The sequence below is a fragment of the Ictalurus furcatus genome, chromosome 3, assembly GCF_023375685.1.
Source record: "Ictalurus furcatus strain D&B chromosome 3, Billie_1.0, whole genome shotgun sequence".
Lineage (NCBI taxonomy): Eukaryota > Metazoa > Chordata > Actinopteri > Siluriformes > Ictaluridae > Ictalurus > Ictalurus furcatus.
Window position 1 is genome coordinate 26,509,893 of NC_071257.1, and position 26,133 is coordinate 26,536,025.

A 26,133-nucleotide genomic window follows, 5' to 3' on the forward strand; every position below is an offset into this window, starting at 1 on the left:
TACCTGTTGCTTCTGTGAATTTCTCTCTGTTTGCTTTGGCATGACAAATTATTCCCTTTAATCTCCGAAAACATGATTCCAAAACCAAATGCATATGTGAAACTTGTGTCTCACAGTTTCACATCAACAGACTTGCAGTTCTTGAACAAACTTGGGCTCTGTACAGGATATTCTGTAAATGAATGTGTGATACTGGTATAATGATTATTCTTTTATGTTAAACAGCTACATGTAACACCAATACATAAAATATAACAATAGTTAAATTATAAGAATATTTTAAGAAATGATATGGAGGTTTCAGTGAGTGAGCTAAAGGGATATTTTTTATTTATTTACACTGCAAAAAATGACATCTTAGCAAGTGGAAATACTTTAAATATAGCTGCTTATCTAGTATTTCTTATTACAAGATTTCAACAAACCAAATATAAGCTCATTAAACATTTTTCAAACCATTTGTACTCATTTCAAGCTTGTTCTGTTGGCAGATCATTTTGCTAATTTTTAAGTTTTTTTAAGAAGCAAAATGATCTGCCAATAGCATAACAAAATAACAAAGCTTGACATGAGTAATAATGTATATATAATATTATATTAATATTCACACACACACACACACACACACACACACACATATATATATATATATATATATATATATATATATATATATAAGAAAATTGAACCTTATTTTTTCAAGGTCTTATGCACACAGTACATAAACTTTAGTGCAAATATACACTATATATTGATATACATATGTATATTGAGTACATACATATATGCTGTACATACAAACATACATGCATACAGTACATACAAAGAGAATGTACTCTACATACATACACACAAACAGTGCAGGAGACATTCACATTCTGTAGTGCAGTGGATCTGCTTTGTTGTGGATAGTATGAAACATTCCGTGCTCTGTGGTATGTAGAGTATAGTTTTAGATATTTTATCCCATTGTCCATACTGAAAGGCTGGGGACAAGATAACATGGTGGGAGGAGAAATTGCGAGTCTGATAGCAGCTGTCAGGAAAGATCTCCCAAAGTCCTTTCTAACTCACCTTGGTGGAATGAGTTTGTAACTGAAAGTGCTCCTGGATATTGCACTATGTATGAGATTGGTACAATTATTCAGGTGTTCCTCACTTCTCCCCTTATCCTCTTCTGTCACTGATCTGTTTCTGTTGAGATTACAGTCAGACCTGTCATGGAGATTGCTTTTTTTAATCAGCTTTGTGTTGCATGCTGTGGCTCTCTTATGAATGAACTCTGACAGCCATCTGTTTTGCTGTAGGTCAAAGCGCCCAGTCCCTTTGTCCATGACTGCACCAAGAATTGACACTTCAATTCCTGTCATCCCTCACCAGAAGGTATGTGCTAGCCAGGCTTAAAGAATTTCTATGCATCTACTTTCAATCCCAGCAGAAGTCATGTTCCCTGTACCCCAAGCTATGAATATGATTTTTTTTTGTGGAGTTTTGTGGATATTCACTCATATGGGAAAGCTGCCTAAGGGTCAGCTTAGATGAAGTTGTGCTCAGATTATTACACAGATGCACCTCTGCAGGACGCTAAGCCGAGCATGTGCCTCTGGGTGCAAGAGTTTTACAAGAATACCTTTCATTTTCAGAGCAATGCCAGTTTACTTGGGTTAACATTTGTGGAAAATCTGATAATGCCCTCCAGTGGTTGCAAAACAAGGTGCAGTCTATTTAGAAAATCAGTTCATTCAACATTACAGTAGAATTTTCATTTAAATAAATTCAATAGCGTCTAGATTAAGGCTTTTACTCTTTTTATGGCCAGGGAAAAAGAAAATATATCTTTTTTGTTTAACCCTTTGATCTTTTATTCAAACAATTCACAAAAATACTCTGCTCCCATGGATATCAAAACATTGTAAACACAACACAGGTTTATCCAAAAAAGTATCTTTGTTAAATATAAATATTTAGGTGTGCAACAATCATTGGCACCCCTGTGAATTCCTTTGAGAAAAAATTATTTTACGTATATTCCCATGGATATTTAAAAAATTAAATTAGTACACCTGGGTGTACTAGGAACAGGAAATTGTTCAACCATGATTTACTGTTTAAGGGTATAAAGATGAGGTAACGTGTAGACCAAATTCCCTTAGTCATTCATAACAATGGGTAACAGCAAGGAATATAGCTGTGATGTGCGGCAAAAAGTTGTTGAGCTTCACAAAATGGGAAGTGGCTATAAGAAAATAGCACAAGCATTGAAAATGCCCATTTCCACCATCAAGGCAATAGTTAAGAAGTCCCAGTCAACTGGAAATGTTATGAATCAACCTGGAATTGGACGTGTGTCTATATTGTCTCAACGCACTGTGAAGAGGATGGTTCGAGTGGCCAAAAAATCTCCAAAGATCACAGCTGGAGAATTGAAGAAGTTAGTTGCGTCTTGGGGTCAGAACGTCTCCAAAACTACAATCCGAAGTCACCTACATCACCACCAGTTGTTTGGAAAGGATTCAAGAAAAAAGCCTCTACTCTCATCCAAAAACAAACTTAAGTATCTTCAGTTTGCCAGACACTACTGGAACTTCAAATGAGATCGGGTTCTATGATCAGATGAAACCAAAATAGAGCTTTTTGGCACCGGAGGTGGTTTTGGCGCACACAGAGAGGTAGCCATATGGAAAAGTACCTCATGCCCACGGTTAAATATGGTGGTGGCTCTTTAATGTTATGGGGCTGTTTTTCTGCAAGAGGACCTGGACATTTTGTTGGGATACATGGCATCATGGACTCTATCAAATATCAACAGATATTAAATGAAAACCTGACTGCCTCTACCAGAAAGCTTAAAATGGGCCATGGTTGGATCTTCCAACAGGACAATGATCCAAAACATACATCAAAATCAACACAAAAATGGTTTACTGACCACAAAATCAAGGTCCTGCCATGGCCATCAGAATCCCCTGTCTTATAGAAAACCTGTGGGGTGAACTGAAGAAGAGAGTCCACCAGCGTGGACCTGAAAATGTGAAGGATCTGGAGAGATTCTGTATGGAGGAATGGTCTCAGATCCCTTACCATGTATTTTCCAACCTCATCAGGTATTATAGGAGAAGACTCAGAGCTGTTATCTTGGCAAAGGGAGGTAGCACAAAGTATTGAATAAAAGGGTCAATAATTGTTGCACACTTATATTTAACAAAAAAAAGTTTTGTTGATAAACCTGTGTTATTTATTTTTTATTTTTGCAGTTGTTTGATATCCATGAGAGCAGAGTATTTTTGTTAATTTTTTGAACAAAAAATCAAAAGGTTAAACAATAAAGACAATTTTCACAGCCATCTTTGCTCATATTTACCAATATTAGTGCCAATATTAGTGGAGGGCACTGTAACTACAGTAATGAAAATAATAAATATATCAGCAATAACAGTAATAATTATAGTAGACGTCAGTAATGACCACCACAATAACATTTTTTTTTGTACTGATAAAAAAGCGGACCCCTTGGGACCCCACTTTTGAGAACCACACATCTAGGTCTTCTTCTGACCCCCTGTTCTTTTTATCCATGTGTCTCCTCCTTTAAGGGTCATCCTTATCAAATCAATGGTGGTCTTTCTACCTGTGCTGAAACAAATTCCTACCACTGCAATACACAGGAGCTCAGCCCGTCCTCTAGCACACAAAAGAGGCAGCAATATAACTCACCAATTGGACTGTACTCAGCAGAAACGCTGAGAGAAATGGCCATGCTTCAGGAGAGAGCTAAAAGCCTGGGCTCAGGCGAGCCACTGTGGTATGTAAGCAGGTATATTAAGTACATACAACATGCCAGTAACCAGCTGTGGTTGTGGTAATACCCAGCAAATCCTACTGAATGCTTGAGATGTTAATGGACAGAAAAAGCTGGAATTGACAGATAAAATTCAGCTTGCTTGCTTATGATGCTGGACAAGCTGCGCAAATACAATGTATATAACGAATTTGAGGGGTCTGGCCCACATGGCTGCTAACTGGCATATGTTGTGTGACAAAAGGATGACAGCAGTGTAAAAAGCAGTTTGTAATTCGATACAGCAGTGGTTCCCATACCGTCTAGGCCATGAACTCTCTTCAGGCCTGGGTTCACACACGCCAGAGTCATGCGTGATGTACTATACACACCACAAACACTTGCAGCCGATTGGTTGCCTTCCAACAGGTGCTCTGACACAAGACTATGTTTTGTAAAAGTCAGTTTCCTCTAGGCATAACATTTTCAATCTTTTTTTTTTTTTTTTTTTAAACTGTTGTCAATCAAAATCCACACCAGAATTAAAATATGAAAGAAAAAAAAAAGGATTTACTCCAAAGGTAACAAAGCCCAGTTTAATGATCCACCTTCAGGACACTTTGACACTGATCTCAAGGTCTAATGACATGCTACACATTCCTTATATTCTACAAATTTCAATTGTTATACATCTACAATAGATGTGCAAAATTTACACATCCTTAGGGCACAAAGAAGACAGAAATTTTTGTTAATCAGCCACAACATTTAGTGTATTTGGAACTCTGGACATTGCACTTCCACAAGTGACAACAGTAGTGGTCACTACGTGCCCACAGGAGACAAACTAAGTGACCAGTTTCACAGATGTTCATTCATTTCTGAAAATGTTCATTCGTGTTAAAATCTGTGGAACATAACAAGTAACAAAAATGCTTAGTGTATCTTAAGTAGAAATGCACCGATACTAAATTTCTCAGCCGATACGATAACCGATTATTCAGAGTGATATCGGCCGATAACCGATACCGATAACCGATAGTTCTGCCTTTTATGCCTTCTTTTAAATAATAATAATTAATTCCACAATTCTGAAGGAAATACAAATAAAAACTTTATTCTCTCCATTTCAACAAGTTGTTTCACAGTAACTGGTCTCATAAACAGAAAACACATTACTCAAATTAACATTAACACATGAACTCAATTCTGAAGATTAAAGTAAGATTTCTTAACTTATTGAATGTTATTAATTCATATTAACATTGACTGAAGTCTAAAAAACCTCCTGTTAGTCTCACATTCACTCACCACAAATAAAAGCATTACTACTTCATCATTGAACATCAAACTGGTAATATATAAAATCAACTTTCTTTTTATATATTAACATTAACTGGATATGAAATATACTACTCTACAAATATATTTTTCTGTGCAATATATATATATACTTTTTTGTAAACTCATCTTCATTTAAATCTTTCAACGGTGTACTGGCGCTTTAATTCAGCGCGAGCAGCGCAGGGAAAAAAAAATTCGACTCGACGCCGAAACTCCCGCTTCACTGCTGCAGTGTCCGGTGTAAAATTTTTAGCAGTGCAGAGATTACAGAGATTACAGGCTGCAGTTTTAACATCATTCCACACAAGAGACATCATCTTTACACACAGCACGAAGTTGATGTGTTTTCCCGCCCTCTTTTGATTGACAGGATATAATCGGCCCTGATCATCGGATGTTTTTAAACTATTATCGGCTGATACATCGGTGCATCTCTAATCTTAAGACATTGATCGTGAAAATCTTTCCTGCATGCGTAACTGTGTCCTGTCCCTTTCATAAGCCCTGAACAGTTTGGTATTCTTTTGGTGGGTGATTTATTTTTTAAAGCTGTTTTGAAATGTTTGTAGAGGATACATACATTAAATTTTTTTTATTCATCCTGGAATTCTATTATTAAAGATCAGTATTTATCGATTATGTTTGCCTTCCCTAAACTGTTGCCACAAAGGTGGAAGGACACAACTGTATAGGATGTCTCTGTATGCTGTTTCATTAAGATTTCCCTTCACTGGGACTAAGGGGCCCAAACATTTTTGCAGCATGACTATACCCATGAGATCCATGAACATATGGTTTGCCAAGGTTGGAGTCAAAGAATTTGATTGGCCTGCACAGAGTCCTTACCTCAACCCCACTGAACACTTTTGGGATAAATGGGAACACTTACTGCACCCCAGGCCTCCTCACCTGACATCAGTGCCTGGCCTCACTAATGCTCTTGTAGCTGAATCCCCATAAGCACGCTCCAAAATCTAGGGGAAAGCCTTCCCAGAAGAGTGGAGGTTATTTTAACAGCAAAGAGGGACTAAATCTAGAATGGGATGTTCAGAAAGCACATATGGGTGTAATAGTCAGGTGTCTATAAACTTTTGGCAATATAATGTTGCACCATGACATCAACAGACACTTACTGATTTACTAAATGTAGAACAAATATCATTTTACTTTCCTGTGACATATAAATGTCAGTGTTTCTATGTGGTATGAGGATTCTGTTCTATAAAAGTTCTGAGACCTGCCATTTATGTTTCAGATAGTTTAAAGAGATCAGTGCAGTGAGAGAGAGAGAGAGAGAGAGAGAGAGAGAGAGAGAGCACCTGTTACACCTCTCTCTATAAAAGGCCATGGATTGTCAAGTTTCATGTGTCTAGTTGTCACACCAATATGATATCCTTCCCGCTCCCTCTCACAACTCATCTAAAGTTCACCCTTCAAGCAATGAATAATGCATCATCTGAAGAGTTCACACTGAAGGGTTTTTCTTTTAGAGATGAAAAATAAATTGCAGTTCAGTATAGCCCAATGAGGCCATTAGGACAATGTTTACTTCATGAGGAAATAGTGTTGCTAATTGTGTGAGTTGAGTGAGAACGCATATTTTATGTTTCTGTCCTGTTAGCAGCGCTGTTTGATTCATTTTCACTCTTTGACTGTAAGTGTGTAAACATATATCCCACCCAATGACTGTCCACAATTTTATACCAGATTTTCTCTTCATTTCCTTGAATAATTCCTTGATCAAATTTGGCAAACAACAGAAATATCAATAGATGTGATATTCTTCTGTATAAAAGTAAGTACACCCTTGGCCTCAGAAGCTAGTAGAAATAACTTCTTCTGACGTCAGATTGTTGGAAATTTTGACAACTCTCCCATGTAATATTCTTTCATTTGCAAGATGTTTGAGTGGTTTCTTGTATGTACTGTCCAGATCCAGGCTTTGACTAGGCCATTCCATAACCCTCCATTTCTTCTTTCGGAGCCATTCCTTGATGGATTTGCTAGCGTGCTTAGGATCATTATCCTGTTGAAAGGTCCACTTTTGGTTCAACTTCAACTTTTGGACAGATAACCTCCCATTATCTTCAAGCACTCTTTGATATGATGCAGAATTCATACTTGAATCGATGAGTGCAAGCTGTCCAGTCCCTTAGGCAGTGAAGCAACCCCAGACCATAACATTTCTACCACTGTGCATCACAGTTGGTATGAGATGCTTCTCCTGAACAGCTGTCTTTGGTCTTTGCCAAACAACTCTATCCTTGATTCATCTGTCCAGCGCACATTATTCCAAAAGGCCGGGTATTTGTCTATATGCTCATTGGCAAACTGTAGTCTTGCAAAGGCTTTTTCTTGACACACCTCAAATGCAGTTCAAATTTGTGCAATCTCTTTCTGATTGTAGAAGCATGCGCTTTGACACCAACAGTTGCAAGACTTACTAGCAGATCCTGTAATGAACTTTCGGGGTTCTTGGAGACTTCTTTTTGCATCAGATGGTCTGCTCTTGGGCTGAATTTACTGGGACAGCCAGTCCTGGACAAATTAGCAGTCGTTAGAAATCTGCACCATTTGTAGATTGTTTTCCTTACAGTGGAAGGATGTATTTCAAATAATTTGTAGATATTTTTCATTCCTTTGCCAGACTCCTAGGTATCCACAACCTTTTTTCTGAAGGCCTTACAGAACTCTTTAGATCTTGGCATGATGACACCACACACCTCAATAACAAAGGGAACACCAGACACTAGATATGAAAGGGATATAAATAAGACAGGTTCCACCTGCACTCCCTAAGCAGGTTCTAATCACTGGCACCCAATCTTGAACACCTGATTTTAATTATATGGATTTGAAGGTGTGATAAATGTAGGGGTGTACTTACTTTTTTCCGTGTGACCGATCTGTGTTTTTTTTTTTTTTTTTTTGTTAATTTAAACTGTGAAAATGACTACATAATGTCAATGTTATGTCATTTAATAGAGTGTATTAGCTTTATTAATAGGCACTGTTTCAAAGAGGAGCAAATGTTTGCTTGTCCAAATATGTAAAAACAACAACAACTATAATTTCCCTGGGGTGTACTTACTTTTTCATGTCCAGATTCAGCATAGAGGCCCAGCAGTAGCAGATCTTTTCAAAAGCAATTATTATACACTATATGACCACAGGTTTGTGGATACCTGATGTGCTTTTGAAACACCCCATTCCAGATTTAGTCCATGGCTGTAGGGATTTGCCCATTCAGCCACAAGAGCACAGGTCAGGCACTGATATCAGGTGGGAATGCCAGGGTTGCCGTTCCAGTTCATCCCAAAGGTCTTCAGTGGGGTTGAGGACAGGGCTCTCTGCAGGCCACATGAGTGTCACATTACATACATTACAGCACAGTGAAATAAATTTTTCACATATCCCAGCTTGTTTGGAAGTTGGGGTCAGAGCCATGATGATACGGCACCCCTGGAGCAGATAGGGCCCAACATTGGCAGCTTGGTGGTGCTGGGGCTTGAACCCTCAACCTTCTGGTCAGTAACCCAGAGCCTTAAACTTTGAGTCACCACTCTGTACAATTGTGTGCTTCCAACTTTGTGGCAACAGTTTGGGGAAGGCCTACATGTAAGTGTGATGGTCAGGTGTCCACAACCTTTTGGTCATATCGTGTACACTGTAGTGTGGAAGGAGTGTATATTGGTTGTACACCGGATTTACGGTGTACTATGGGTAATAATATAGTAAAATATTCATGGAGTATAATTTCTCCATTAAAAATTTAAACACCACTACAAAATGACTGCACCCCAAGTAGTGCATAATATGGCGAAGGAACAAATTCAGACACAGCATCAGATTGTGACTCACTTAACAGATGTTTTTTTTTTTCTTTTCTATCTCTCTTTATTCTTGCAACCATAGGTTGTTACCAACATGCCTATCAAGTTAGTACCATGCCACTGAGTGCTGTAGTGCTGTGGTGTTTATGTGCATGTCTGTGTCTGTGGCGTGTTCAGATCCTTGATTTTTGTGCAGTACAGCATTCTGTGTATTGTCAGTTGAAATCTGTCTACCTGAGTTTGTGAATCTGTGATTAATCTTGCTTTGCAGAGTTGAGAAAGCAGATTTGTCTGGCTCATACCAGCATATGCTTCATGTATATGTCAGTGTGTGGCGCTGTGTTGTGTCATGGTGTGCTCAGGAATGATGGGACTGTAGAATGGATAGACTGATGACCTCTGTAGCTGCATGTTTGTCATATTCAGAGCTTACATTCTGATCATTGGTTGTGGCCAGCATGATGATGACATAGAACTGTTACGGTGTTGTGACAAGAGTTATGGGCAGAATTTATGGTTGGTTGTCGATAGTTGACGTGTGCAGGATGCTTTTTATTCTGGTATTTAAAGGAGCTAATTTATATGCATTGGAATGCTAATTTTGGCATATAATTTACATTGTTTTAGGATGAATTAACCCGAGAAGCATTAATCATCTTATCCCATTGTGTCAATTCTAAGTTTAGGTTAAAACATTGACGTATCTAAAAGACACTATTGATTTTATTTTAAGCATAAATACAAGAACAAATAATGAGTAATCAGATTACACATTCAAAATTTGCACCATAGCTCCTTTAAAGTCTCCTTTTCTGCAAAGGAACTTTTTACATTCTCTTTCCTGCATGTCTTACCCTCTAGCCATCACTACAACATATCTCTCCTCCCTTGCTCTCTCTTCATGCCCCTTTCCCCTCTCTTTTTCACCTTTTCCCCACATCCAACTAACTCTACCACCACAGCAACGAGTATGTGCCCAGTTTCAACCCCATTGCCCTGAAGGACACGGCTCTTTCCACCAACAAGCCCATTGAAGTGAAGGGGCCGGGAGGCAAGGCCACCATCATCCACGCCCAGTACAACACTCCGATTAGCATGTACTCGCAGGATGCCATCATGGACGCAATCGCTGGTCAGTCTCAGGCCAGAGGGGCTGAAATGTCCGGGTAAGACCAAATGCACCGCCTTGCCTTTCTTTTGTCTTTTCTCTCCTGCTTGCATGAGCCATCCTCCCTCCCCTTTGTGCTGGTCAAATAGCTGTGCTTGGTTCAGCTGCTGCTATGTGCTGAAGATTTCCATCAAGATGGCCAATTATTTTTCTCTTACACCCATTATTTTCTGTTGATTGTGTAGTTCGGTTACATGCAAAGGACTGCTGAATGGGTTTTAGTAAGACTTCATGTTGCTTTGAGCGTGTACAAAGCGTTTGTGGGGAACACTAGCTGTATGTGATGTTTCTAGTCACATGTATTCATGTGTGTTGTTACAGCTACTCTAAGTGTTTTTGTGGATATTAGCTTTTGTTATTATTTAGCTAGCTGTGCAGCTTTATGTACACTTCCAGTCAAAGGTTTGGACACAACACATTTTTCAGTGCCTTAAAGACATTTTGATAAAGGTTTATAGTTATATAAGACAAAATACTAATAGTTTAGTTAACGCCCATGTGTAAATTTATTTGTGAATCATAATGTATTTTTAATAGTCATTTTTATTTAAAATGTAATTGTTTCCCCAAACAAATAGTTTTCATTTAGAGAAGCAATGAGAAACTCAGCTTATTTGAGAACTTTTTTTGAAACTCCTTCATGTAGCTGGTAGAGAAGATGCCAAAAATACACAATAGTTTCTTAGCCACTGTGTAATTCCATGTGTTGTTCCATAGAGTTAATTATTGTTATTCTGAAATAGTAGAAAATAGCAAAAATGAAGAAAATTCTTCTATGAGCAAATGTGTCCAAATGTTTTTACTGGTAGTGTAGATTCATTGGTTTCATGTTAAACCCTATAGATAGAGTGGACTTGAATAGAATGAGTTGTGAAGTTAGTAAAAGCTCGATCACACAAAATCACACAGACTGTAGTAACCTAAGATTGGTATTAGAATGAACTTAACATGTCTCATTGATTATCATGATAATTTATTCATTAGAATGGCTTTCGGTTGAATGGGCATGATCAGATTTACACCCGAGTTTTGGTCTTGTTGGGGGTGTGAATGCTGTAATACTGTATGTTATACATATTACAGCTCCGGCTTTTACACTCTTAGGAAAAAAGTATGTTCCTTTATGTATTACCCTGTGACAGAACCCTTAATTGTTCAAAGAACTCATGTTTGAACCTTCTCAGATAGTGAAACTCCTCTGTTGTGGAGACATACCTTGAACCTTTAAGGGTTTCACTATCAAATAGGATTCCAAGTAGAACCCATTTTAGAAAGTTAGGAACCCTTACCTGTGCAAAGAACCCACAAAGAACACTTTTTTCTAAGAGTGTATGTATGTGGTATATGATAGGCACATAACATGTTTCTGTAGAAAGCTACACAGAGCTTTTTCATAAATGTCTGTCTGATGGGTCAGTTGTGTCCGTCTCATTTCCCCTCCTCACTCATGTTCATCCATGGCTCCACCCTCTCTCTGTGCCCCTCTGCTGTCCCTCTGTGCCCCTCTGCTGTCCCTCTGTGCTGCTCTGCTGTCTCTCTGTGCCCCTCTGCTGCCTTGGCTGGGTGACATTTCCCAGCGATGAGGCTCTCTCTGGCTCTCCCCTTTCGTAAGTAGCTCAATTCATGTATTCATTATTCACTTTGGTCATTCATTCTCCCACAGCGCAGTCTCTCTTTGTCTTTCTCATTCAACCCAGCATGTTTACACACCTCATCTCTGACAATCTTTTCACTTCTCTGCTTCTCTTAAACCCTCATTTTCACCTGTTATAGGTCTGAATGATATACTTGATGTTGCTCATGAGAACATACAATATTTGTCATCTTAATGATTCCATATGAGCTGTAGGTTTTTTTTTTTGGTGTTTGGTGTTTAAAAACCCTAATTTCTCTCAAATTGCTCATTTTGCCAATTACCACCCACAAGCTAGTTCTCTCCTACCAGCCAGGGAGGTTGAGGGCTAGCACATGCTTCCTCCATGTTATACTGCTGCTCATGCAAAGTCACAGCACACGCTCAGAAGAAAGCACAAACTACCCTCTTCTGCATACATGAGCTCACACATGCTCACGATTGTTTAGAGTCACTCTGACCCCCCACCACCAAGAGAACATGGCCAACTTTGCCTGTTTTTGACTCTGGCTGTTGGCTGTGGATGTTGCATTCAGGATTTGATGAGAGGGTGAACACTTCTCTGTTGCAATACTTGGGAACTGTAGTTTTAAAGAAACTTACCACTGACCATTAGAATAGTGGAGGAAGGTCTGTTGAAATGGGCTTTGTTCACTTTGGCTATTTGGTGTGGTGATTTGTTAATGATTTTATTCACTTATATGTCAAACATTAAGTGCGGGAACCACAATATCACTGCTCTACTCTCTAATGTCATCCTTCTGGGCAAGAGATTGATGTGAACTGAATGTTTGCACTGGTAGTGATGCACTAGACAAGCTTCTGCTGTTTAGAAAGCAATCATGTCCCATGCCTTTCCTCTTACGCTTGTCAGCTTATGCTAGAGAGTGCTGCCTTTTCCCTCTGTACCTTAGTATAGAAAAGATTGTAATTCACAAATGATGAAAACACAGCAGATAAACTTAGTAACTTTACCTTTGTTAGCTCTATGACAACTACTAACACCTATTAGTATAAGCTGGGAAATATTTAATACATATCATAAAAGGACCTTTTTGCAGTTAACCCAGTCACTCAGTACACTCACGTAAACCTCGGGCCATCTGAGGAGTGTGTGCTTTACGGTTGCGGCTCTCTCTGTGGTTACAGTAGTCTGCCTGTTAAAGAGCGTGTTGTAGACAGTGCTTCCCCAGTGTATCAGGCTGTGAATGCCAGCGGAGAAGTGCTGGAGCCTGCTGAGTGGGCACGGAGAGCTGCCCACATGCAGTCCAAGTCCTTCCGCCTCCTTGCCCATGTCACCGGCACTGAATACTGTGAGTGTGCCCTCCAGACCCACACACCATTTAACCTTCATGTTCTGTTCACGACAATAAACTGTTAGCTATCATTATTAAAAATGGAACAATATAAATAATGAATGTTTTCAGCGATTCATTATTATGATGTTAAGTGTATAGTAGGAATGTTCTTTACTGTAGAGATGTGCCACTGGTCTAAAGGACGTAATTTTATGTATATTTAATTTGGTCCTTGTGATAAACAAGGTCTCTGATTACAATGCTGTCTCATTCGATGTCTACTGTGCAAAAAAAAAAAGAAAAAGTGATGGTACAATTTAGTAATTAATAATTTTATATCCATGAATGTAATAATCTCATTGAATAATTTAACATGTCATTATTATGTTGAATTGTCAGATGTAATACTGCTCCTCACTCACACATAAAAATGGAAGGCCAGAATCATTCATAAGTGAGACACGCCACTGTTTTCGGCAAACTCTGCCCTACTGTCTGAGTAGAGTAGTTACATTTAAGATTTGAATACCAATAAGCACAATTTCTGGTATTAACTCTTTCACTATGCGCGCTTATTTAAACTAAATTCGCTCAAATATGGTCCATTGAACTTTATCTGCTTGGAAAAAGTCTCATTATCCGCCTTGAAATTGCCAGAATGAGATGAAGTTTTAGTTTTTGGAATAAAATTCAAAAGAGAGGGCTTATATCTGTTATATCTATTTCAAATTCTGCAACAGAGCATGAAGGTTAAGTAAACAACAACAAGCAGTTTCTCTTAGTACCTGGTGAAATTCTTCACTGAAAGGCTAGGCGTAATTAATAAACTTATCATGGTGAAGGATTACTGGTCTCTAATATTCTTCAATCTTTTCTTCTCGCTCTTTTCTTCTGCAGTGCAAGACCCAGACGAGGAAGCTCTTACAAGAGCGAGGTAGGCAGCTAGCAGCAGCAGCACCTGGTGGCCAAAGACATCGTATTATTGACTAGTTGTGATAAAACTCGATTCGAAACATAAAGGACTGACCTGCACCTACCTAGCCTGACCCCTCTCTGTGCTGAACTTTAACATTATTTAAACAAACATCATCTCATACTCCACCCACACGCATTTTTAATGATTCTCACAGTCATGCACTGTATGACTTAAGGGTTCTTTAGCTGTCACTCTAAAGGAACTTTTAAAGAAGGGTAGAACTATACAACATAGTATAAGAAAGAGGTCCAAATTAGAATCCTTTTAGTAAGCGAAGAACCATTTGAAGAACCCTTTTTTGTAGAGTCTCGCAAGTAGCTACTGTGTCATTCAGCAAATTTTAAAGTCATATAATCTCACGTGTTAGATATGACCTTGGATAGCAGTGTTCTTATTTAAGGAAAAATGTTATAGGACGTGGAGTGTATTTGAACACTCACTGATCTTAGACAGTGATCTTGGAGTGGAGGTCATCATCATTCATCAGTAACTCACTTCTTTCTTTTCCCTTCTCCTCTTGTCTTTCTCTTTCTGTCTTTTTCTCTATACCTCTCTTCATGCCACAGAGAAATATTTGAGTCAGGAGCTAAAGGCCCTCGTTTTGCCAAACTGAAAAACTGGCACAATGGCCTGTCTGCTCAAATCCTTAACTTAGCTCACTAAAGAGCTCAGGACAGACAGCGGTAGGCAGATGATGTCATGGAAAGTAGACAGGCAAAGCATGTGAGAGTGAAGGACTGAGAGAGAAGACAAAGTTGGTTCAATCAGCACAGTCCCATGGACAGATTTCATATTCACGCTGTATACTCTCACAATGTTGTGGCTGGATTGTAGAATGTTTTATGGAATGTCTTGGCCATTGTGTAATGTTTCCTCACGCTGTCTCTGTATCTGAGTCTATGATAATCAGCAAATAAAAGCTGTTGGACTGTTAACTGAAAAAAATTGGGCAGGTTTCTTGGCATTTTGCTTCTATTGAATTTGCTTGATAAAATGATTGAAATAGGAACTGTTTAAATCTGCAAAAAAAGATCTGGATTAAAGGCAAAGTATGATTGAGTGATAATTAAGCAAGCTGCTTGTGGAGATTATTAGGTCTGTGTATTTTCATTCATTTGTTAATGTAATATTCATTTAAATAGTAGATTGGATATTGTGATTAGTGTAGTACGTTGTAATGGGGTCAGTTTGCTGAATAATTGATCATTTAGACCAGGGGTGTCCAATCATATCCACAAAGGGCCGGTGTGGGTGCAGGTTTTCATTCTAACCAAGTAGAACCCCAACCGGAGTCTTCTCATAGCCAAGATAAACTGATTAAACAGGTGGAATCAGGTGTGGCTGCTCATTGGTTGAAATGAAAACCTGCACCCACACCAGCCCTTTGTGGAAAAGATTGGACACCCGTGATTTAGACAGTTTATAGAGAGAGCAGATATTTAGTGCTCAGAGCATGCAGTGTAGACACATGATCTTCAGCTTCCAGTTCTTTCTTGCAGATCTTAAATAGAAGTTCGTAAGAACACATAGTGCTAGGCAGAGTTATTAAAAGCCTGAGACATGTCTGTTTCTTGAAGGTATTTGTAGTTAATCCAGCCTTTACTTTATATAAACTCACAGCATTTGCTGTTCTGAGAGCTTACAGTTGAGTGCAAAGGTTTGCATACCCTTAGAACCAAATGAAGATGATTCACAGATGTTCCCTCAGTATCACAAGTAATAAATTTGATCAAATAGTGTATGTTAAATTATTAATAGTGGGCAAAAAACAGCAACAAAACATCAGTCTGGATTTTCCTTCCTGAATAGATCGTATGCCCTTAAAAGACGCCTTCTTGCTGAAACATGTTAAATATATTTATATTGACATGTCTGTGGTGTGTTTAGTGTTTCTGGTGCTAATTTGTTGCTCGGTGCTGTATTTTTGTTATTCTCATAACAAGATAGCAGTTGCGTTCTGAGCCGATGGGAAAAATGGGGGGGGGGGGGGTTTCATCAATCTCAAACATAGTGGACAATGGTTGTGTTTCATTATTATGCTGAAAAACAAAACATCAAGAGCTTCTTTTCTCATGCACCATTGTCCAGCAATGGTCTCTGTCTTATTAATGAGAAATCCAACATGGAAGTAGTGGAAACAGCAAGCATTGGACTGAAAGCTCCAGAATGTGATGCAGCTATGCGATGGATGCAGTTGCGCTGCGTTATGGCAGAGGCTCGGCTCGGCTCGGCTAGTTCGCAGCCTACAAGATGTTGAGCGTAGTGGTGCTGATGGCTTCAGCTTTGGAAGCTGATCTGTTGTGAACAGAGTGTACAGACGAGGAGGTGTGAGAGCTGGACGGACTAAAGGACTAAAGCGCTGCTGCATGGTTCTCTATAGGTACTGAGGAAGCAATATCTAATTCACATTGTCACCACTATCACGACATTGTGAGTAATGTAGGAAACAATCACCTCAAATTTTACTTCATAATAAGCCTTGGATGCCATTAAATCTTGTATGTTAATTACTATAAAGATTAATGTGCAAGTCATTCAGGGTTCATTTTTCCTTTAACAACTGCCTCCATCTTCTTTCCTGTTCTTTGAGCAGCATTTATGGTCAGTTGTAATAAGAGGATCAGCCCTTTCTTTTTAACTTTATCTCATGTCAGTATACACCTACAATGTATTTTTGCCTTTTTTGTAATGTTTTTTTAAATTCTGTTTATCTGTAGATACATTAGATATGTTTTCATTTCTCCTGGATGCAAACCTTTGCACTCAACTGTAGCTAAGCAGAGTTTAGTATTTCAGGAGGTAGCATTTCTAATAGTTTACCACTGTATAGCCAGATATAGTGCGATATATTACTTCAGTCATAAGTATGGATACAGTCATAAGTATACAGTGTAAGGGGGTAAAAAAAAAAAGCCAAGATTTATCAAGCAGTTATTAAAGGAGCGGAGCTAGATTTAAATCCTAGGAATAGCGTCTTCTCTGTAGAGCTGCGTTGTGGCTGAGAGGACTTATCAGGGAGATGGAAACCATACGATCTCTGCACCCTTGGCCATCTGTGCTTCCTTCCAGCAAAAGAGATAATAGAGGCAAGAAGGAAATCTGTATTTGCAAGTAGAGAGTCGATAAGCCTTTCAAGAACTTGTTTCTGAAGGTAATTCTGCTTGTCTGATTGTGACATAGGGAAATACTGATGGCTGTGCCATGGACTGTTGTTGTTGGCTGCTTTTTGGTCTTGGTTTCAATCAACGCCACTGCTAACTGCTTGGCCTTTCTCATCTGGGCTTTTTCTGTTTCCGCTGAGCCTCCCTCCACCCGCACTTGCATGCAGTGCATGGAACTTCACCTGAAAGAGTGTCTCTTGATGGCTGACCTTCCTCCTGGCCTTCATTTCTCTTTCTCTTCCTCAACCAGTCATATGTACATACACAACATGCCTCATACTCCTCCACCTCATCTGTTCTATTATAAGGCATAATTCATATGTATATTTGTCCATGCCAAATTAGACTTTAACTCCTTCACCAGCAGTAACACTGTGTAGATTTATTGCACAGTGTTTCACAATTGTAGGATTTCCCCCCTGTAGTCTTAACTGTACTGTTATTAACCTATTAAATCCATTATATATGCCCACTATTCAGTCTTACAATTTAGTATTGGCTTAATCACGGTGCATTGTTTTCAAAGTATATAGTAAGTTTATAGTTACTATAAAATACTTGACAAGTAAAAACAGGTTACTAATGCAGTATTAGAAAATAAAGCATTTTTGTTTAAACTTCAAATAGCAATTAAATAGTAGAAATGTGTGCGTGTGTGTGTGTGTGCGTGTGTGTGTGTGCGTGCATACACACAACATTTCTTATATTTTTTACTTTTTTGTTTTCAGTATTTTAGATCAGACATTCCTTATTGTTTTTATTAAGCCTTCAAGTCATACTGCTGATCGTTATATTCATTTGTCTACTACTACATTCTTAACAGTATCATTATTGGTAGAATATTTGTTTATTTGTTTGTTTGCTTAAATTTTTCATGCATTTTTGGATTCTTCTTCTTATTATTATTGGCACCCTGTCCAGGGTGTACCCCACCTTGTGCCCCATGCTCCCTGGGATGGGCTCCAGGTTCCCCGCGACCCTGTAGGATATGCGGTATAGAAAATGGATGGATGGATGATTATTATTAATATTATCTATCTATCTATCTATCTATCTATTTTTCATTTATCTGTAGTCATCCATGAACTAACATCCCCTAAAATATCTCTCTAGACTCACACGTGGTCGTTTTTTTCCCATTGTTGTTCTTTCATCTGTCTCTTAAATGTCTTCCTGTGTCTGCTTCATTCAGCATGCATTATCCACATTTATAACCCTTATAAAGCCCCACTCATTATAAAGTTGTTGTAGATGTCCAAGGTTTTGGACACTTGTATGTTTGTTTTCTAATGCAGAAGTTGAATTTATGTGATTTTATAATTTTGGCCTCATATATTGGGATATTAGTGAACAGTAGTTTGGCAGTGATTAGTGTAAATATACTTTGGATGTAAGGACACTTACTGAGGCTTTAACAGCTTACCAGACAGATATAGTGTAAGGTTTGTCTGTGTGAATTATTTTTCCCTGGAGTACCACTGCCCAATACTATTGAATGCTTTACTAACAGTAATATCACAGCTAATGATTAGTCGATTCAAGTGGAATCAAGAAAGAAAAGCATCAGCAGTGCAGCAGAGTGATACTCCAGGATTAAAATTGTGGAAATGGGCCTGACTCTGTGGAGTGTTCAATAACCTGTAGGTTCCAGCTAGACACTGCAAAGACTGTCATTAAGTTGCTGGTTTTGGAATGGGTGAAACTGTTACAAGAACAATGCAGATCTCCCTGAGTAGCAGTCTGCACATGTGCCTTGGAAAATTAGTCAGCAGGTGGTGCTGTATTGCTTAAAATGACTCTTCCATCTTCTCAAAGACTGAAATGTACCCTAAGGAAAAATGGTACATTATAATGGCAGTATCAATTTGCACATTGTAGACATTTCTTTTTCTTTTTTTTTTTAAAGGTGCAGTTTGTGATGTGCAAAGTGCCTCTAAATGTATAATTATTAAATCATTTTAAAGATTTGCAAGATTTGTCATGGTTATGGTTCATTTGTTGAGTTCAGACTTTTGCTCACATTCTTCTGGCCCAGAAATGAGCTCCACAGCCAGTCAGAATTTAGCTGCCCATGTTTCTTGTCAAAAAAGGAACATTTCATACAAAGTTTGAACAGGGGGTCGGTTTGGTAGAAGGGGAAGGCCTGTTTTATTATGATTATAATTCTTCTCTTAGGCAGCAGTTAGTGCTATCTATCTATTTATCTATCTGCCTGTCTATCTATCTATCTATCTATCTATCTATTCCTTAGGGCTGTAATGATAGGTGTATTATATCATTCGATACAAGGCTCTCAATTCGATATGACTGAATAATAATGCAGGCTGTCCATCATAAAACACTGCTTCTATTATGCGAGGTGTAATAAACTTTTAAAATTAATCATGCCCACACGCCTTCCTCTGAAATGTAACTTCCTCTTTAGCTTAAGAGGCTACAGGGGTTTAAAAAATAGAGCACTACATGACTTTCACAGCACAGCTAGCTAACAGAGGAATGACACACCCCCTTGAATCACACCAGCACAGTTGCCAGGGTTGCCAGAGTTGCCAGAGTCAACTTGTTTCCAATGAACAGAAAAACGTGACTCTCTTTTCCAGTGCCTGAATTTTTGGGGCTTTTTGTGCAGTTTCTGAGCTGTAGATGGTGTGGAACTATTCAAGAGACCTGGCAACCCTGTACACCAGACCACTGGTTGGCCAGAGCCAATGTTAATTAGCCATGTCTCCTTTTGTTTTGTTAAATGCTGCTAACACTCTGAATGGATCATTCAAACACTGTCATTATTAAGTTTCAGTTATTGCACTTTTATAATGTTGAATGTTTTAATCACTTGAAAATTGAAAACATTGCCAACTGAATTAATCTTTATTTTACCTGTATCAAAAAATATATCTAGACACCACTGTATCATATCTTATACATTTTGTTTGTTTGTAGGTTTCTTTCGTTCACTGTTCACTGTGTGTGTCTGTGTGCTTGGTGTAATAGTAGTAGTAGTATCAGTCATCACCCCTTGAGTTTATGCTGAAGTAGAAATAGTTCTTGCTCTTGTTTCCTGTGTTGTGTGTCCTGTTCAAGCATCTCACTTCTTCCCTGCTGTCATCCTGCCTCCACTCCACTAATGATAACACATGGCCTACATACACACCTACTCAATACACCTAGTACACTCACAGCTTACACACTCATCCTACACATCTCGTCATCTAGAGCACTTAAAGCGCTGAATAATCTGATAAGTTCACCACAGAAAGTGATTTGTGAAGACCAGAAACCATCATCTTCAATCTGCTCTTTTTCCCTTCTCATGACACCAATGTAGGAAGAATATAACTTTCATGATTTTGGGGCTCTGTTTATATTTAATGTGGGTTTAGGAGGAAGGAAGAGTAGATGGAGAGAATTTGGAGAGGTGGTTGTGTGTAAGAGGGGTCAGCCATCAGTCCACCACCAGGCTGCTGCTGCTAAATGCCTGCCGTTTATCTTCACTCCTCTGCCTCAGCACCATCACTTATACAGTACTGTGTATTAATCAACCAACATATCCATTACTGAAAGTAGATTGTTTTAGCCACTAAAATTTGGTTTATAGTTCACCTGAAGTGCCCAGTTTATAACATTTTAAGATTTTCATAATACACCTGTAATCACAGAGATGATTTTCTTTCTTTGTTGCACTTACATCCACTGTCTTTCATTTTGACCCACAGATCCATTCACTTACTTTTGGTTCCTCCCACATCCATTATCTGTGTTGCATGTTCCAAACCAAATGAATCTGTAACAATAAGAGCACCACTTATTACTTTTATTACTTACTTTTAAAATGATGCATAGATCCGTACTTTGACACGAACAATCGAGGTACTGCTGTGTTGAGGTGATGTAAAAAGGTCTATCTTGCGTTTTCATTTTAGTGCACTCTTGCCCAGCTGTGATGAACAGCTGTGAAATATCAGTGTCTCTGAGCCGTAGCTTGTCTAATCAGAGGGCAAATATAGCTACAGTGCTGCTGAATTATTGTCACCTTTTGCAACGATGAACAAAGGAGACCATGCTTCATCTAACAATGTAATAGAAGATTTAAAAAAAACCAAACAGGTAACGCTAATGAAATAAGTATAGACCGTATTGATTGTGGGGTTAAGTATTTATAGCAAGGAGACAATACCAAATTTGTGTGCACTGTTACACCGTTATTGAGTTGTGCACCAGGGAGTTATCTCAAACAGTCTCTCATTTGTCTGTTGTATTATGGAGCTGTATTATGTCCACTGAGAATTTCTTAAAATCCAGTCCATTACCAATATTTAATAAATAAATATGTGGAATCCTGGGAAAACCTTTCACATGGCACAATTTTGCAATTTTCTATTACATATAGTTCTAAAAACTCCAGGTTTTCATTTTTCATGTATCACATCTACCATTAAAGTTCTAGCATTTAAAATCTGGTTACCCCCAAAAGTGAAAAATTGCTTTTAAAGATTTCATTCCGACTGTAGTGCAGGAGCATTGCGGTCATTTTGACAGCCAGTACCTTATTACAAAATGAACTGATTATCTATCCAACTATCCAACAATATGATTAAAGCCTGACATTCACTGTGTGATAAAAGCTCAGGTTTTAGACACCTATAGACAGGTCGACTGTTTTTACCAGCACATTTGTTAAACGGACGCCTTACCCAGACTTGATCTTTGCAAGAAGATGGACTAGCCCAGTTTTAAAAAATATTCAGTTAAATATATTTATGTTTTCTTTAAAGTATAGATGTTACAGGCAGAAAAAAAATCCATTTTGGTCAACATTCTTCCCCATTTGGTCAACAGTGAAAGAAGATGGGTTTTCCCAGGTTACCACATAAATGTGGATTTTATGGATAAAAAAAAATCATCATCATCGCTCTTCACTCAACTGATCAATGTCTACTCTTATATCAGTGCTGAAAGGATTACTGATCAGTTAGTTCTCGCTTGTTGGCTAAATTTCCCATTGTTTGATTACCATTCAAACGTTACAACTTTGTCTATACTGTAAGAGACGATGCATGTGCATCATGGATAATTAACAGCTGGGTTTCTAGGACCATTTCAGTTTACAAACTGATTACACTTGTTTCACTATGGTACATATCCAAAAAGTGCATCAAACATGACATTCACCGAGTGAAGAAAGCACAATTATCTAGTAAGCTAGCAATGAAAACACCCTAGCAATTAAAGTGGAGGTGTCAAAGTAGATCGTAGGCAGAAAAACTAAATTATGGTCACGATTCAGGCACGGCAACGTCTGGTAGGTTTTCCCAGGCCACCACATGTTTCTCCTGTAATATCCGAGCCTCTAAAATTTTATCACCTTATGTCATTTTTGTAAAGGTGGTACTGTAGATGCAATTAGAAGAGGTCCTGTCCCAAAAGCTCTACACATGAAAAACATGAAACCGTCAGACAAAAAAAAAAAGGAGTTAAACACCTATTTAAATCTGAATACTCTGCATAACTTTCCCTAATTATCTACTCGCATAATTTTGTCTGACTTAAGTAGCTTTGAATACAGCCCAGTAAGATTGTTCATTTATCCAGGTCCATTGGATACACTGAATAAACTATAGAGTACATTTTATACAGCATGCTGGCTTTATTTACAGAGGGTGCCAATAATTCACAGCAAAGCACTGTAAACCCATAGAACTCCGTCTGCTCTATCTACACATCTGTATCTATAGTAGGTCCTCCAAATCTGGGTAAACCGTGACTTCTCTCCTATGCATTCTTTTTACTGAGTAGGCTACTGATTTCTTCACTAGTTGTTTAGCAATTCATGTTTTAGTTAGTGCTCCTAGATTCTTTTACTTTCTTTCATGCTGTCCTTATCTCTGAACCCTCCCCCCCCCCCTTTTCTTTTTCCTTGATGGACATCATAGCACTGGGCTGAGGAATGATGGGGCCTCTCATTTTTCATGATATTAATGCAGTTGCCTTGCTGATTAAAGCATGTAAACGCACGGCTGTTGTGTGTTTATATTCAGACTACATGTCTACATATATAAGACTTTGGCTTTTTGTATGATTTCAATGCATCCTAACTTCCTGTGCAGTACGCCTGTCCAGCATGCTGCGGTCTCCACCAACACGGCCGCTGTCGCATTGTCCGCTTCTGCAGCTTTGCCCAGTCAGCTTGCCGTTGAGCTGCAGATAGCCAATCAGGCGCCTGAGCAGTCTGCTGAACCAGCCTCTGTAGGCTCTAGCCATGTCAGGTAATGCTGCATGCTACGATTTTGCTTGCGTAATTTTGTGTCACTGCCTACCTTTCCATAGTTTGTCATTTTGATCTCAGGTATGTGTGTGTGATGCAACAAATCTTGTGCAATGTTTAAATGAAAGCTAAACGTGTGATGTTTTGGGGATTCATGATGTGAATATTTCAATATGTATACAAGTGTTCATGTACAGTAGGTCCAGACTCATGGATTTTGCTCTAAACTTCTCAGGTATATTAGGTCTCCTGAATTGAGAACTTCCTAAATTTTAAGAGATTCTCTAAATAGTTTCACTTCTAATTCTTTTAATTGGAAAAATATGCTCAGAGTTGTACTATTTTTGCAATCAGAGAAACAGATCCTTTGAAATTGCAATGGTAGAACAGAGAGCATCTCCACTGCAATTGAAAGTCAGTCCTCCAGTCCAAATAATGCTGTAATTTATGATTTATAACTCTTAACATTTTCAGCTTTTTTTTAACAGCAGTTACACTGGCCACTGCTGCTTCCATGCTACATCACTGTATCATTATTACTACATAAATGATGTGGGGTTTTTTTTTTTTTTTAGTTGCTTGATCAATGATTGTTCCTTTTCAGCCAGCTTGGAGCTCATACACTGGTTATTGAATCATTTGTGATTGAAGCTGAAGGAAAAACCAGTTAAACTGTTGCACACCATTTCATGCCTTAGCTGCCCCAGTTGTATTAGTCAAACTGGGATATATTTTGTTTTGTGTGTGTCAGCTAGAAGCAAGTCATAAAATTGCATTTACAGACCCCACAGGTGCTTTCCTCATCAGTCACTGATCCACTGGCTTCCATAACTCTTTTATAACTCTGTCTTCTGCAGCTTTTTGTCACCCCCTGAGCCACAGGCTGTATCTCAAGCTGACCCTGTGGCTCACGAGGCTAATGAGGCCCCTGTTCTCCCCCCTGAGGGGCCACGCCACCTGTCGCTTGCTGCCTCAACCATTTCAACTGCTTTGACTGCTCAATCTAGGTACACCCGGCCCCCCTGTCCATTGCTACTTAGACCCAGTTGAGGAGCTGTTCAAAACGATACCACTGATTATCACTGTTATCACTATTCCCCCTCCCTTTTTCAAGTGGAAGATATATAAGTCCAATCATTGGACAATCATTGGTCTGTATAATAGAAGTCAAATTGACATGGCAGTTCACAACAATTCATATGTGATCAGTAGACCTTTCCCATAAAAGCAGAGTGTGGATTATACAGTTTGCGAATTAGCAGTCATACATGTTTTTGCTTTCTGTAGTTAGCTTCCCTAGCCTCCTAGCTGTTAGTAAATCTAAACATGACAAGTAGCTTAGATACATATGAGAAGGCTGTCAACCTTGCTAGAAGTTGCTAGGATACTAGTTGGCTTACTGTCTTTTAGGGAACTTAAAGTCCTAATTACGAGGCCTCCTCCATTCCCAAACACTCCTGTAATCCGCACCCTGCGTATAGAACGTATCCCCTATACTAGTGACTTATATTCCTCAACACATTCAGTATATTCACATTCGGCAGCTTGAGAAAAATGTCAATCTGAACTGAACCTCAGTCAATCTTTCATGCCTCTCTCACTGGCTCCCATTAAGAAACCATGTGTATAAGAAAGGGCCGCCGCCCACCTCTGCGCTGGAGGCCCTGCCAATCACTCCATACTTCTGCAGCAGGGCTTTGCCCAAACGCAAGCAATCAGGAAAAGCAAAGAAAGTGAGGTACAGACATCCACCTGGCTTAACGTAGTAGAGGGGTGTGCAGAGTGGCTGAGGATGCTGGGATACAGGGCTACAAATACAGTGCTTTAAGAAGGACATGTGACTTAAAATTTTAGCCAGTGATTTTCCTGCAATCTGTCCATCCTGAGTTTCATATGCTCTCCTGCCATGGCCCGAGGTTTTGCGTTTAATTATAGTTTTGGTTTTTAAGAAGCCATTTGAAGGGATAAAATACTAAAAATGACTTACAACTACATGAATCAACTTGAACCTACATGTGAATCATATGAACGATAACCTGATTGACAGATTTATGGTACGACTTTTTCTGCAAATCTCCAAATGATCATTTCATTTAAAATAACTACACTAAAGGAAAATTGTGTGATGCGTTGTACACTCAGTGGCCACTTTAATAAGAACACCTGTACCCCACATTCATGCAGTTATCTAATCAGCCAATCATATGGCAGAAGTGCAGTGAATAAAATCATACAGATGTGGGTCAAGAACTGTAGAGACTGTTGTGTGTGTGTGTGTGTGTGTGTGTGTGTGTGTGTGTCTGTCTGTGAAAATCCCAGGAGATCAGCAGTTTCTGAAATATTCAAACCAGCCTATCTGGCACCAACAACCATGCCACAGTCAGAGACACTGAGATCAGATTTTTCCCCTATTCTGATGTTTGACGTGAACATGAACTGAAGCTCTTGACCTGTAGCTGCATGATTTTATATACTGCGCTGCTGCATGACTGTGCAAGGGTACAGGTGTTTCCAGTGAGTGTATGATGTCACTGACAGTAAGTCAGTAACCTCAGTAAGTCAGTAACCTCTGTGGCTGTCTAGATACATCTTCAGGCCTGGATGCATTTGCTAAGAGCTTTGATTTTCCATAAATCATACATGGCACTTTATCAGCTGCACAATTTTTATAATCTTGATG

General features: G+C 38.8%; 1 protein-coding gene across 1 annotated transcript in view; it reads left to right on the forward strand.

Moving 5' to 3' along the window:
* ldb3a (LIM domain binding 3a) overlaps nucleotides 1-26,133 on the forward strand; it is a 51,345-nt gene that overhangs the window by 15,701 nt on the left and 9,511 nt on the right. Inside the window, exons 3-11 of the mRNA XM_053621438.1 lie at nucleotides 1,308-1,383; nucleotides 9,038-9,060; nucleotides 9,918-10,121; nucleotides 12,906-13,069; nucleotides 13,952-13,988; nucleotides 14,597-14,689; nucleotides 23,296-23,454; nucleotides 24,311-24,460; nucleotides 25,069-25,191. Of these exons, the coding sequence (XP_053477413.1) occupies nucleotides 1,308-1,383; nucleotides 9,038-9,060; nucleotides 9,918-10,121; nucleotides 12,906-13,069; nucleotides 13,952-13,988; nucleotides 14,597-14,689; nucleotides 23,296-23,454; nucleotides 24,311-24,460; nucleotides 25,069-25,191 (1,029 nt within the window). The remainder of the gene's footprint in view (nucleotides 1-1,307; nucleotides 1,384-9,037; nucleotides 9,061-9,917; nucleotides 10,122-12,905; nucleotides 13,070-13,951; nucleotides 13,989-14,596; nucleotides 14,690-23,295; nucleotides 23,455-24,310; nucleotides 24,461-25,068; nucleotides 25,192-26,133) is intronic.